The sequence below is a fragment of the Dama dama genome, chromosome 12 (genome assembly GCF_033118175.1).
Source record: "Dama dama isolate Ldn47 chromosome 12, ASM3311817v1, whole genome shotgun sequence".
Classification (NCBI taxonomy): domain Eukaryota; kingdom Metazoa; phylum Chordata; class Mammalia; order Artiodactyla; family Cervidae; genus Dama; species Dama dama.
This window is the reverse complement of record NC_083692.1, coordinates 3594744-3609377: the sequence shown is the minus strand read 5'-3', so window position 1 is coordinate 3609377 and position 14634 is coordinate 3594744. Positions and strand designations below refer to the sequence as shown.

The 14634-nt window shown below is 50.8% G+C and overlaps 1 protein-coding gene across 12 annotated transcripts in view; it reads right to left on the bottom strand.

Annotated features, from left to right (window-relative positions):
- The window catches only part of FOXN3 (forkhead box N3), a 432012-nt gene that overhangs the window by 190785 nt on the left and 226593 nt on the right, over positions 1 to 14634 (bottom strand). For all 12 annotated transcript variants that reach the window (XM_061156461.1, XM_061156457.1, XM_061156468.1 and 9 more), the window contains one exon: positions 5068 to 5204. In XM_061156461.1, coding sequence (XP_061012444.1) covers positions 5068 to 5204 — 137 coding nt within the window. The remainder of the gene's footprint in view (positions 1 to 5067; positions 5205 to 14634) is intronic.

Below are 14634 nucleotides of genomic sequence, written 5' to 3'. Positions count from 1 at the left end.
GGAGAAAGATTAGCAAAGGAGAAAAGTCCTAAAAAGTTGGCAGGAGTGTAGACTGGAACAGAGTTTAAAATTAGAAGGCAATTTGGCGATCTTTATATCAAAAGCATTAAAATATGCATATCCTTTAACAAGAAATCCTTGTTTCTTGAATGAAGGAAGGGCAGAGGCAACAAAACCATGAAAATAGATAAGAAGAATTTTCTGGAAGAAGTATGAAGCAAGAAACCCAAACGCACCCTCTCTCCTCCTCCTTCCAGGTGTAGAGTCTGAACATCACGCTGGCGAAAGCTGGGAAAAGAAGGAAGCTGAACTGCGTGGGCCGCTAGGCCTCGGGGACCCTTCCCAAGCACAGCTGAGGCCCATTCGTGGAAATAAAGCTCCGAGAACCTACAGAGAAGCCCCTTGTACAGCCCAGGGGATGCTGGGGGGAACGAGGTAGAAGCCCTGACGTCAGCTCTCCAGATGTCTCGTTGCGATGGTAACAGTGACTCCAAATGGGTCAGGCGAACTGCTGTGCTTTCTCCTCTCCATCGTGACGGAAAGGGCGTGGACACAAAGCTGACCGACTCAACCAGGCTGTGATCTGGGGACTGCTTTCTCTTTCACAGCAAAGCTGCAGAGACGGCGCCGAGAGTTCTCAGCCCTACACCCGGTCTGCCTGCAGTTAACACCGTAGGTCACTGCGGAACACTCGTCACAACTGAGGAGCCCACACAGGTGTGTCACCATCGCTGCAAGGAGTGCCAACCAGCCCACCCCACAGGAGATCAGGCCTGGGTGTGCATCGGAAGGACTGATGCTGAAGCGCCAATACTCTGGCCACCTGATGCGAAGAGCCGGCTCACTGGAAAAGACCCTGATGCTGGGAAAGAAAGGCGGGAGGAGAAGGGGACGAGAGGATGAGGTGGTTGGAGGCATCACTGACTCAATGGACATGAGTTTGAGCAAGCTCCGGGCATTGGTGATGGACAGGGAGGCCTGGCTTGCTTCAGTCCATGGGGTTACAAAGAGTCGGACCTGACTGAGTGACTGAACTGAACTGAACTACACACATTATTCCTATTTCACTAGTTTTCCCCTAATGTCTTTTTCCTGTTCCAGGAAACTATCCTTAGCCATGCCTGACTCTTTGTGATCCCAAGGACTGTAGCCCGCCAGGCTCCTCTGTCCGTGGGATTCTCCAGGCAAGAACACTGGAGTGGGTTGCCATGCCCTTCTCCAGGGGATCTTCCTGACCCAGGGATCGAACCTGCGTCTCTTATGTCTCCTGCCTTGGCAGGCAGGTTCTTCACCACCTGTGCCCGTGGGAAGCCCAGGAACCTATCCAAGAGATCCATGTCCTTGCGGCCTCCCCTGACCCGTAGCAGCTTTTCTCAGACTTGCCTTGTTTTTGATGACCCAACACCTGTAAAGCCAGCTGGTCAGGTATTCTGAAGGATATCTCCACCCCCTCCCCCTTGGGGACAAAACCCTGCCTGGCACCTTTCTCTGATTGCACTGGAGTGACGGATGTTGAGGAGGAGGACAACAAGGGTGGAGTGACAATTTCTCGATGTTGTATCAAAGGTGCGTGCTGTCAGCTTCACATCACAGACGGTGTTAGCTTTGATCACCTGGCCAAGGTAGCAACTGCCAGGCTTTCTCACCGGAAACTTCCTTTTCCACCCCCATTTCCAGATACTGCTCTTTGGAAATAAGTCACCAAGTGCAGCCACTCAAAAGGTAGGGAGTTAAAACTCCAATTCCTTGAACAGACAAATATCTACATAAATTACTTACAATTCTTCCATAAGGGAAATTTGTCTCTACTCTCATTTATTTGAGCATTTATTTGTATGCTCAAATATAAATATATTTGATTTATATAGTCCACTATGAATCCATTATAGTGTGGATTCATACATACGGATTTCATATTTGGGGTTAAAACCCCAATGCTATGCTATTTATTTCTTGTTTGAGTTGTCTCAGCTTTGGCTACTGGGGCAAATTCGGGTAGACTTACGACATCCTTGTTTTCTGAACACTTCCTTAACTTTCTGCTTTTCCGTATTTTTATCAGTTAGATGCCTTACTTAAAAGCTGTTAGGGGGTGAACTGTGTATTCAACCCCCACCCCACAGAGAAGTTTCACGTTAAAGTCTTGGTTACGAGTACCTCAAAACGTGACCCCATTTGGGAACAGAGTCATCGGAGACGTAATGAGTGCATCATACTGAAAAGGGTGTCCCTGAATCCAGGATAACCGATGTCCTTACAAAAAGGGGAGACGTGGACACAGCACACCGGAAGGACAAGGCGCACGACCCTGGAGACGAAGGCAGAGGTCAGGGCGATGCTTCTCACAAGCACCCGAACGCGGACCCTGGAAAGCAGAGGCACGAGGCTCGGCGCGGCGCCATTCAGCGCTCTATCTGGACATGGGCAAGGTTGGGGGGCAGTGCTTTCAGATGCTTCATCCTCCCTGCAGTTTCCAGCCCCCTGCCGCTCGATGCAGAGCACCCCTTGCCCAGCGCGCCTCCGAGTCCGAGCAGTAACCGCCCGTCCAGCACAATCACCACTTCAGATGCTAAGGACCAGCTCGGGAGATCCAGGTGCTTCCCAGGTCCCCTGCGCAGCAGTGCACCCCGCGGGGTGGACAGGTCCCCCGCGTCACAGAGGACCCAGCCAGACCACCTCAAGTCATCAGGTGTGGCCCCTGTTTAATGACTCGCTTCGTCCCTCTTGCATCTTCCCCAAGTCACGTCCGCAAGTGGCCCAAGGCTTTAAAACGGAACCGAACACATCTCCGTCAGCTGTACAGATACTGTCCAACCCTCCAGCACTTTGGACCCTTAGTACAACCTTCCACACTAGAGGACAGCGAAGCCAGCTCTTGGCTTTCAGATGAAGGGACTGCAGTCCCCAGGAAAGAGAAGGTGACTTGTTCTTACACAGTTAAGACAGGGAAGAGGCAGGCTAGAACCTGGGATGTCTTCTCACCCCACATCCAGGAACCTTTATGAAGGTGAAATCTAAGCCCTGGCATGGGTAGAGATGGAAACTTTTCCCCCTACTCAGTCATCTGGGAGAAGAGGAACTGGATGTGACAGACTGGGATCTGGCACATTTTTGTTTGGAAATTATCTTCATCACACAAGTTCCAGTTGGTCTGTGCTTTTACGCCTATGTTAAAAAATCAAATGCAGTCATTAAGCTTAGGCCAGCACGTAGAGCCTCTCTCCCGAGTATGCATTCCTCTTGTAACCCCCAGAGCCCTACCATAATCCTTCAAATTATTCAGTAATTACTGTGCTTCCCCTGGGGTCGCATTTGGCAACAAAATACTCGTCTAAATGAACCCACGATATGACCCAGAGAATAACACTTATGTTCTTAACTTCTTAGAAGCAAAAGGATATGAAATACTTCCGAGGTACAAGCTGGGAGCAAAGTGAAGGGTTTGCTGTCGGGGTTTGGAGGGTGAGGGGAGCAGAATGACAAAAGGAATATGAGAACCTGGGAATTACTCCAGTAATGAGGGCCCTCCTCTCCCCCATGAACCTCGTGTATCAGGCCAGTCTCCACTCCAGTCCCAGCTTCCTCCCATTTCAGGAGGAGCTACGGCCACAAGGAAAAAAACCAAGCATATGGCTCTGCCCTTCTGGACATTTCTACCGTGTTGGCTGGGCTGGTTTGGAAAAATCCCATTTCATCTCCTACAGCTATATGACCTCAAGTTGTCATTTCCAATAAAGTATGCTTCCACTGATTTTTATGAACATAGACAAAAGCGGCTACAGTCTTTTTTCTCCCCCCCAGATCTTTCAAACCAACTGTAGTTGCTATGTAGGCTTATTTGTTTCTAAGGCAACAGCGTATATCTAAGTACTAACGGCCTGTCCTTTTGCCAGGCAACAAGCAGCCTTGTGATGCAACTGCACCTGTCTCAGCTACGCGTTACTATGGAGACGCTGCAGTTGCCATGGCTACCATCACGCTAATCGCCTAGCAAAGGCAGACATACAGCAGTCTTCTCAGAGAGCCCAGCTGTTCCTCTCCGTCTCTTGCTGAAGACTGATTGTCCAGGGCCTGTGATGGAATGCTTCTCCACCGAGATGCACAAGAACTTCATCAACGCTGTTTCCCAGGACCACTCTGTGCTCCCTCAGTCCAGGGAAAGAGTCTGTAACGACGCTGGCTGTGAAACCACGGCCATGTATGAATTCACGCCGTTCCTCGTGGGTACAATCGTGGAGCCCAAGGCTCACGTCTCCTAACTGGGTGGTGACAAGGGAAACATCTCTACACATTAAAGAAAAACAACAACACTCTCTGGGTGGCACTGAGGGACAGACGTCTAACCCAAGCACTACACAAGAGAAAACCCATTTTAAGAACTGGTTCTATGTTATGTGGCTACTTTTATAGACTCTAACGTGAACCGATTTTTTTTTTTTTAAGTGACAGGTTGCATAACCTCCCCTCCTATTCCATCTCTGTAAAAACGGCACCCATGACCTCACTGTCTGAAAACAAAGGGGCATGCGAGGAGCAGTCCAAGTCTCTATGGTCCTTTGCTGTTTTCCTCGAAGAGGCAAACACCAAGGAACCAAAACAAAGCGATCGCCCCGGGGCACCGTCCACATGGAGACGGGGAATGGCAACAACTCAGGGCGTCCTTCCCTCAAACAACTGGAGACACTCTCCCTCAGAGGAGGGGAAGGCAGACATTGCTTACCCGACTCATTCCTGGACTCCCATCCCTACAGACCACAACATGCTCTGACGCTGAGGCTGTCAACTTTCCTGTGCAAATGTCTCTACCCAGGGAGACGTTATTTCACCCACGACGGAGCCTTCCAGAAGGAGACGCATTCCTCCCAAGCAGCAGACGCGGTAAGGTTTGCAGAAAAGACAACAACGGGTAATGCCGCCAAGAATACTTAACTTCTTTCTCATTTTCTACAGTTATTTTTAAAAGTCATAGAGTCTATTAGTGCCTGTCTCTTCCAAAATAATACAACTTCAGTAGACCAAAAAACAGACAAAAAGGAACTTGAAAACAAAAAAGTCTGAACGGCTTACCTTTGATATGCCTGAGGAGAGGCGGGAGGTGTGTTGAACACATTCGAGTGTGGGTGATAAGGTGTCTTTTTCAAAGCCTGAATTAGATTTTGTCTATACTCTGGGTCTATGCACCACAATGACCCTTTCCCGATACTCTGCAAAGAAAATCAAAATTAAAGAGTTATTAATACAGAGACAGCAGCTATTGTGTAGTAAGTAGACGTGGACTCCCCCGGTGGCTCAGACAGTGAAGAGTCCGCCTGCACTGTGGGAGACCAGGGTTCGATCCCTGGGTGGGGAAGACCCCCTGGAGGAGGGCAGGGCAACCCACTCCAGGATTCTTGCCTGGAGAACGCCGTGGACAGAGGAGCCTGGCGGGCTGCAGCGCATGGGGTGGCAGAGTCAGACACGACTCGGTAGATGCACAGCTCTCATCACAGTAGCTTATTTTTCTTAAAGCCTCTTGCTTCTCTGTTAACTGTCTGCCAACCTTAACTACGGTGCTCTTGACCTTTACACAGCATGCTGCGCACTTCCGTGTACTCACATTAAGTTTGACAAAATGAATGTTATTTCCAGGTGAGGTTGCTACAACAATATTGTCATTTTCATATCCTACATGCCAAAACCCTCAGTTACCTTATTATTTTTCAGTGTCAACTTTGAAAAACATGTATTCTCTTTAAAAAAGTGAGTTTCAAATTTGTCAGCTATCAAGGGTTGAGAGAAGCAGAGGGTAGAGACACCCTCAAAACTCCATTTCTGCTTTGAAAATTCAAGAGCTAGCTTTTCAAACCATATTACATTGGTGCCACTTTACAAAAACGTAATCCACTTGTTTTCTTCCTGCTTACAAAAGAATTCTGTAATGACCGTCCCCAGGAAACAAAAAGATCTCAGGTGGCAGTGGTCAGTCTTTAACCAGAATCCAGTGTTTATTTTTATGATTACTCAATTCTGGATCTAGACCTCAATCTTCAGAAGTCATAAACTTTATAAAAATGCAAATCTTATCAAACTGGTTCCATGGAAAGCGGAGGACTCAGTCTCAGGCCCACTTTCAGTTGGAGGCTTGTGTTCTGAGCCCAGCTTTTTATAAAACACATGGAAGCCTCGCCTCTGAGACCTGCTGGGACTGGCTGCTCCCCTTTCAAGTGACCAAATGTACCCAAGCTGTTTGATAAGGTCATGTGTAAATATTTACTGATTTGGAGAGAAAAGAAGTCGAATTATATAAACTCACACCCGCCCCACGGTTCCAGCCAACGGACCCTCTAATTTTCACAACTATTGTACTACAGAAAGATCTAGAAAGCAAACAAGAAAATCATTTAGCTATTAGGCAGGAGGAAAAAAAAGCCCGAGAAAATCCCTTAGAAGGAGCACTAAATGTAAGTTATTCCCAAAATCTTTATAAAGAACTTTAAAAAATGTGTCGTTCAGTCACCAGTCGACCAAATGGTTTACTTACCAACATATTCACAGAACCCATTCACGTTCTCTACGCTCAACGGCACCAGTGTGCTGACCAAAGGGAGATGCTCAAAGCCTCCGACCTCCCCCATCACAGGGGCAGGCCTGACCCCCCAACACAGTCCCAGTCAGGCCAACCTGCCTGGGCCAAACACCAAAGTTCCCAGTTTAATCAGTTGGATGTTTAAAGACATGAATGATTTCAACTTTGAAAAATTCAGTGTCCTTATGTGGCCTTTCCCTCCATGCACACATTTTCAAGCCCAGAAGAGTTCACTTCTGAGCAATGACACTTCCCAGGTAAATCAGGCAGGCCACCAAAAGACCAGACCTGGCCCTTCCATCCTGTCCTTGGAAAACAAGCTGTGTAGTGTGGGACTGCTTTCTGATCCCTTGGAGACAAGGCCCTGGGCCTCTGGATGAAGGGCCAGTGCCCATGTGCAACCCAGACATTTCCGCAGGGAGATTATCTCAGTTCTGGGAACCACATGGGAGCTTTTGTTTTCATCAAGGTGGTTTTCAGGGTGGAGCCGTTTAATCTTACAGGGACTAGAAATATGACAAAGAAATGAAGGGAAATAACAATGAGCCAAGAATGTGGTTTCTCCCGACCCTTGGTATCTTGTGGATTAGACCACACTATTATTTACCAAAAGAAAACGGGAAAAACACCGCAGGACTGGGGTGGGAGAGGCGGTCCACAAGGTAAGCCACCCAGGTACCAGAGGCCGGAGGAGCTTTAGTGAGAACACAGTCCTAAGGCCAGATGCTTCCTGCGTGGCCTTGGGCAAATAAGGGTCCTCACTCGCAAAATAAAGACTGCCCCCTCCCCCAGAGACTGCTGTGGGGCCTAGGAGGGCAGACAGGAAACTGGAACAGTGGAGAAGGTAAAGGCACTCAGTAAACAGTGGAGGGGGTCAAGGACAATTCTGTCTGAACAGAAGCACAGAGGTGAAGCCGGCCGGGCAAAATGCTTTCCGTATCTGCTGTTCCCAACATGAAAGCAGCACCAGGTTCCAGCGGAGGCAGCGGACGGGGCTGCCGGTAAACGAACCCGGCCCGTGAGGAACAAGCAGCAGCCTGCCCCCGGCGCCTTTGCACGGGCTCAGCAAGGGCCCTTTGCAGAGCTTTCCCACTTTCTAAGGCCTCCTTCATCCCATCACCCCTCACTCTGTGTTACTTGTCTCCTGGCCCTGGAGGCCAGTTCTGACCCCCTGCTAGAAGTCTCCTTCTGCCCAGGTCTCTGCACGATGATCGTCAGGCTGAGGTTCACCTCCAAGCGTGGTCAGCACGTGCTCACAGCATCCGCTCGCTGCAGGCCTGCTCCTGGGGCCATCATGGTCCCTACTTGATCAGTTCTGCATCTTACAGTGAGCACGGCCGGGAACAGGGATAGATCTCCACAGACCAGACGCTAATTTCAGTATCTTATATGCAGAATTTTCAGAGAGGAAAGAAACGAGCCTAAAAAGCGTCTTCAGGATACACCCACGGGGACGCTCAGGATCCCTCTGACCCTCCAGTGCTTTTGCACCGGAGAGAGAGCTGCAGGCAGAGACTGGCAGGAGCGGGGCAGACTGGCCCCGTGTCTGATTTGCAAGCATTCTCCTTGGTCTCATGCAACAGCTCAGAATAGTAAGAAGGTTGACTTAAAAACTTTTAACATGGAAATATGCAGAGCAGAGAATGCTCAAGTTTATTCAGCCAGGAAAAATTACATTTAATGCCCCTCACAGGAGAGAAAAGGATGTAATTTGATTAGAGTTGTGTAACAAGTTTGAGGGTCAGAGTTTTTAGAATTATATGCATCTCATCTAAAGTTCCAATATGGATTTTTTTACCATAATAACAGAGGACCATGCTCCATTAAATGTTAAGGAATTCATAACAATAAGGGAAGAAAGATCTCTATCCATAGATCCATTTGCCTCTTTAAAAATATTTATATATATTTATAAATATATTTATATTTACAGCGGTAAAGAATCTGCCTGCCAGTGAAGCAGACGCTAGGGACGTGGGATCAATCCCTGGGTCGGGAAGATCCCCTAGAGTAGGAAATGGCAACCCACTCCAGGATTCCTGTCTGGAGAATTCCATGGCTAGAGGAGCCTGGCAGGCTACAGACCATGGGGTCGCACAGAGTTGGATACAATTGAGCAAAGTAGCAGCAACATATTTATATTGACTTTTATATAAATATTATAAATATAACATAAATATAAGTATATGTAAAACATTTATATATGATATATATTTCATGTAAAATACATATTTAAGACAAAAAAAAAGTCTGTCAAGGAAGAGCTTTCTTATGCACACAAACACATACATACATAGTTTGAGAAAACTAATGTGCAAAGTAAAAGAAAAAAGGAATGAAAACATATGGATGAAGCCAAGTTGGTTTAATTAAAAAGCACCTGGAGAGTTAGCAGACAATCCCTTGTTAGCAATAAAAACACCAGTGCATAACAGGAAAGGTAGACCAGGAGAAGCTATATTGCAGAAAGAACTGATCAGTGAGAAAGGCTAAAAACAAGAGAGAAAGAGAAGAGAAACATCAATCAAATCTTCAACCCGACTTCGAGAGATGATGACCTGTTTTTCCCTGAGAGATCAGGGCCTGGCCCCGCCCCCGGCAGCCCATGAGTGTCTCCCGTGTCTCACAGCTCAGCAGGCCCGCACGGGCCAGCCTGCCCAGCATCCGGCCTCCAGCGGGGGTCTCTTTGCTGGGCTGTGTGTCGGTAAGGTAAGGACCATACTTTAAACGCGGTTTACAAACCGTGGGCCACGCGACATTGATGGGGCACGCAGGTACTATAACTGGCCTTCCCAGGTGGCACTAGCGGTAAGGAATTGCCTGCCAATCCAGACGCGGGTTCGATCCCTGGGTCGGGAAGATGCCCTGGAGGAGGGCATGGCAGCCCACTCCAGCATTCTTGCCTGGAGAACCCCATGGTCAGAGAAGCCTGGCGGGCTACAGTCCATGGGGTTGCAAAGAGTCGGACACAATGGAAGCGACTTAGCATGCACGCTTACTGGGCTCTGGGTCCAAAGAGGGTGGGAAACATTGTTCTAGAACAAGGGTTCTCATTCCTTCTGAGGGAGAAAGCCCTCTTACAGTAGTGCTGGAGGACTCCACACACGTGGCACCCAATATGCAGGGGGATGGGGCCAATGGGGCAAGACCCACAGGACAAGATTCACCGTTTGTGGTGAATCTGAAACAGTCCCCTTTTCTAAACTTTTCATTTTCTATTGGAGCACAGCTGATGGACGATGCTTGCTAGGTTCAGGTGTACGGCAAAGTAGTTCAGTCACACCTCTGCACGCGTCTTTGTCAGATTCCTTTCGCAGTTAGACGGTTAGAGGATTCGGAGCAGAGTTCCCGGCACTGTACGCTAGCTCCTTCTTGGTTACCCATTTAAACTCATCCAGTGCATAACAGGAAAGGTAGACCAGGAGAAGCTATATTGCAGAAAGAACTGATCAGTGAGAAAGGCTAAAAACAAGAGAGAAAGAGAAGAGAAACATCAATCAAATCTTCAACCCGACTTCGAGAGATGACCTGTTTATGTGTGTGTACAGGTCGGGCCCGAACAACCCCGTTCCATGTTCCTGAAATGCCAATTCCGTGGGTGTTCCCCGCGGCGCCCACGGCCCTCCACTCCCTCACCTGTATGGTACCCACCGCGTGCCAGGCACCATGGGGTACCTTACTGAAGACAAGACAACACAGAAAGACCACTGCTTCCTTGAAGCCGGGGTCCCAGAGTGGGCAGAAGACAGGAGGTCAAGGGGTTCACGAGGAAGAGCAGGACAGACCGCGGGGCCCGCGGTCAGGAACAGAGGGCGGTGGGCTGGGAGACCCGCCCACGCCGGGTGTGAACAGAAGGAAGCAGAGGCCTGTGAAGTGATGGGGGAGGGAAGGAAGGAGGGCCTGTGAAGTGATGGGGGAGGGAAGGGAGGAGGAGGAGGGCCTGTGAAGTGATGGGGGAGGGAAGGGAGCGTGGCTGGAGGAGTCCTCAGGAGGAGCAGCGCGACCGCTGATGGATGAGACGTGGCAGGTGAAGAAGAGAGACAAATAAAGGCTTGATTTGAGTAAGTGGGTCAGAGACTGGGATGGGGCTGGGCTGGGGAGATGGCGGGGAGAGGACCCGTGTGAGCAGAGCCTCTGAGACGCCCGTGGGTGAAGGGCTGCTGACTGAGGACACACACCACTCCCTTCCGCTGTCACTGAACTGACCCCGACCTTAGCAAAGGCGGATCGGACACAGAAAGGCGGGCTGGAGGTGGTCTGGCTTTAGAGGTTGCCCATTAACGGATTCCTCTGCGGCTGGCACTGGTAAACATTTTCTTAAAGGATCAAAATAAATATCTTAGTTTTCGTAGGCGGACAGTCTCTGTCACAACTACTCACCTCCGCCGCTGCAGGACGAAAACAACCACAGGCATAGCTGTGCTTCTGGGACGTTTAATTCACAGAAACGCAGGCCACGGGTGGCTGCTGCCCCCTGCAGCTCCTGCCCTTGAACCCAAGGGTCAGACTCCTATAATTTTAGGAACCCCAAACCAGGAAAGGGGGTCTTCCAAGGCTAAGAGAGTCGGGCCGCGTTCTAGGGGATTGGGTGCGGAGGGGTTGCCATCTGCAGTCTAAGCCAAGAGCTCTGCAGGGAAGGGGGGCAGGAGGCAGGCTGGACATCACTGCAGCAGGTGAGCCTACGTGCGTGAGAAGGATGTGTCTGCTGAGCTGCGCAGAAGCCCGCTCTCTCTGAAATCACTGTGTGCATCCAGCTCACCTTCCCTCTCTGGGTCTCAGGTTCTCATGTATAAAACAAGCGGTCAGACGAAACCAGCCCACAGGCTCCGAACTCCATGCTCTGAGAATGTGTCAGTACAGGCTACTTAGCACATCCGTGCCTTCAACTCCCCGTCTGCTCATCTCCTTCCTAGCTTCCCAGAACATCCGTTTTTCTGTTCTGGGCCTGCACCAAGCACCCATAAAGTCAGCAAGAAGCAGATCGCTGAGTTTTCAAGGGGTGGCCCTTACTCCGTTGGCACAGACACGGGGCCAGGGAGACAGAGCAAGCCCTGTGCTGGGTTTGCCAGCCGTGTGGCCCTGGGCAAGTGACTTAAGTGCTCTGGGCTTCAGTTTCCTCATCTGTAAATTGGAAAGGCTGTAATTACACCGCTTCACAGGACTGTTGCAAGGATTAAATGAGATAATCCTGTGCGTGGTACATCATAAAAGCTCAACAAACTCTGCTCTCCTGATCACAATGGTAAAATATTAAATAGCCAGCGTTTCTTGACACCAGGCTCTAAAAGCAGCAGGCCCTGCCCTGACGGAGAAGGGCTTGCCAAATTGAGAAATAATGCAAATTTCATCCACAGGGGGAAAAAAAGAAATCACATATGGTTATTTGTTTTCCACTGTCTGATAGCAGAGCTGGAAGCGAAAGGCTCAGAGTAGAACAAAGCAGAGCTCCGGGCACTGGGGTGACGCCGGGAGGGACATGAGACCTTGGGGGGCCCACACTGCTGAGTCTCGAGTCGCTCCTCTGCAAACGGATGCCCTGAGTACCAGGACCACGTGGCCGCCCAGTGCTGCACAGGAGAGGGCCCGCCCTGTGGAGCTCCGCCCCGCCACCTCCTGCGGGGAGAGGCCCGCCCTGCACACGCCCTGGGGGTGGAGGAGTGAAGCTGGGCGGGGCATGGCTGCCATGAGCAGGAGGAGCTGGCCTTGGGCGTGGGAAGGGGCTCCAAAGCCACCCCTCCATTTGCCGGGTCTGGGGGCTCAGGCTGGAAACCGAAACTGACAAGGTCCACACGGTCGGCCCCAAAGACCCCTGGAGCTTTACAGGTGGAGCGCCTGACGCTGACACTTCTCATCAAGTGGCCTTTCTGCCCAACATGCTGAATGTTTCCCAGGTCCAGGAGACAAGCGGGAAGTCCTCTCCTGGAAACGGCCAGGTGTGCTCACCGCAGACGAGGAGCTCTCCCGCCGGGCCCTGTGCAGCCCCCACGGCCCACCCCCCACCACGGGCCACCCCCCAGGAGTCCTGCCTTTGGCCTCCTCCTTCAGACCTGGGTCCTGCCGGGCTCCTCAGGGAGAGACAAGGAGGGGAGGCAAGGGGGGCAGGCGCTGATGCTGTCAGAGTCCCGTGTCCCCCATTCCCACAAAACTCCCCCTCAGCACCAGTCCAGAGGCTCAGACGCTAACTTCGGTGGGTCACGTGCCCGTTCCAAACTCTGTGGCCCGAAGGAATGGAGGTCCCTCGTGCCTCATTTTGAAACAAACAATTTAACAACCCTTGTAAGCAGGACACAAGGCAGAGTCCATTTTTTTAGGATGCAGAACGTCCAGAGTAAGACAGCGATGCACAGCTGTAGGCCACGGGCACCCGGCCCTGCCCAGCTCGGGCGTCTCTTGTGTCTCCAGCGACTGCGACAACTCCTGTCACAGAGGAGGAGCTCAACAGACATCTTTGAAAAGAAATACACAACTATAAAAGACTGCACAAACCGGCCAACGGGGTGCACATGCGCACACACACACACACACACACACACACTAGCCGACGGAGTACATGTGCGCGCACACACACAAACATGTACACACACTCACATGTATACATGTACACACACACACACACACCCCCAGGCCAGCTCCTCCTGTGGGCCAGCCCTGGGCCAGGCTCCCTGCTCAGCGCCCCATCCCGCCCCCCAGGCTGCCCCGGGAGCCCCCAGATGCCCCTGGAGACCGTGCGCTCCCAGCCTTCCTGTCCCTCTCCAAGCAGGGCCCCAGGACAGGGTCTGGCTTTGCGAGGTCCAGGCTCCCTGGACTGTCAAGATGAGAGGCACACGCCCCTCGCAGACTCTGACCGATGACGGGCAACGCGGGGGCTCCCGGGAGCATTCCAGAATGCAGCCGCACAGCCGAGGGGTCCGCCTGTGTGGACCCTGTCTCCACCGCCAGCCTGCTGTGCTATCACCAGGAGTTAACCACGCGTCCTCCGAGACGGCCGTTCCTGCACCTACACGCTAGGGTGAAACGATCCTCTCCCAGTCCCCCTGGGCTCAGAGGCGATAACACACAGAACGCGCCTAACACCAGCCCCCGCGTGAGCAAGGCGCTGAATCAGTTCTCCCGGTCAAAGGACATCACAGGGGAGTTTGGGAGATTCCGGAAAAAACAGAGAAAAGTTATCCTAACAAGTTACACCATTCCACCTCAAGATGTTTATTAGTGAGGGAGTGACTCCAAGCCCCCTCTGTCCTAAAGTTCTATAATTTATAACCTAGAGACTTCAGGGTCGGGGAGGGGGTTTTAAAGTTTAAAACTATTAAGCAAATGATCTCAAGAACCAGCCAGGTGCCTGAAAGAGGGAAAGAGGACAACGCTGATCACGAGGCATTTGTTTCTAGATATATCATTGTTCATTTCCCATAACGAAATACACAATTACTCCAGAGGAAAGCTTTTTCTTTTTTTAAAGAAATCACATCACACATTTAGATTTCCCAAATGACTTGCAGTGTTTTAAATGTCCCACTTGGCTCTCTAAACACGTTGTTTTCCAAAAGCAGACAGAAGGATGAAAGAGAGAAATGACGCACCTGGGCCTGACAGGAGTCTCTCTCAAGACCCTGGCCCGGTGGGTCTCAGGCTCGCTTCACTCTGGGGAGGGGTCTCGCAGGTGGGAAGGGCAGCCCCAGCACCACCAGCCCAGCTTGGGGGCGTCAAATGCTGGACACAGAGCCCCTGACTCACAGCCACTGACTATTTCCAACTCGCTGACAAGGCTGCTTCTGAATATCAGATCCACAGATCTCTTCCACTCACGCAACCATCTTGCTATTATTTTACAGATGTAGTCTAAAAGCTGGGAAGCTGAAACCCAAGAAGAACACACCACTTGTGCAGTATTCAGACACATAAGTTCCCTGCTGAGGCTCTTCCACAGCGTTCCTCGGCTGTCTCTGAAAATCCCCCTTCCTTCCCCAAACATCCATGGAGATGGGGGAACAGAGGTGGAACAGGTGGGGAAGAAACTTCCTAGGAACGAGGAAAAGGCTTCATCTCTCTGGGAGAAGATGGACAGATAG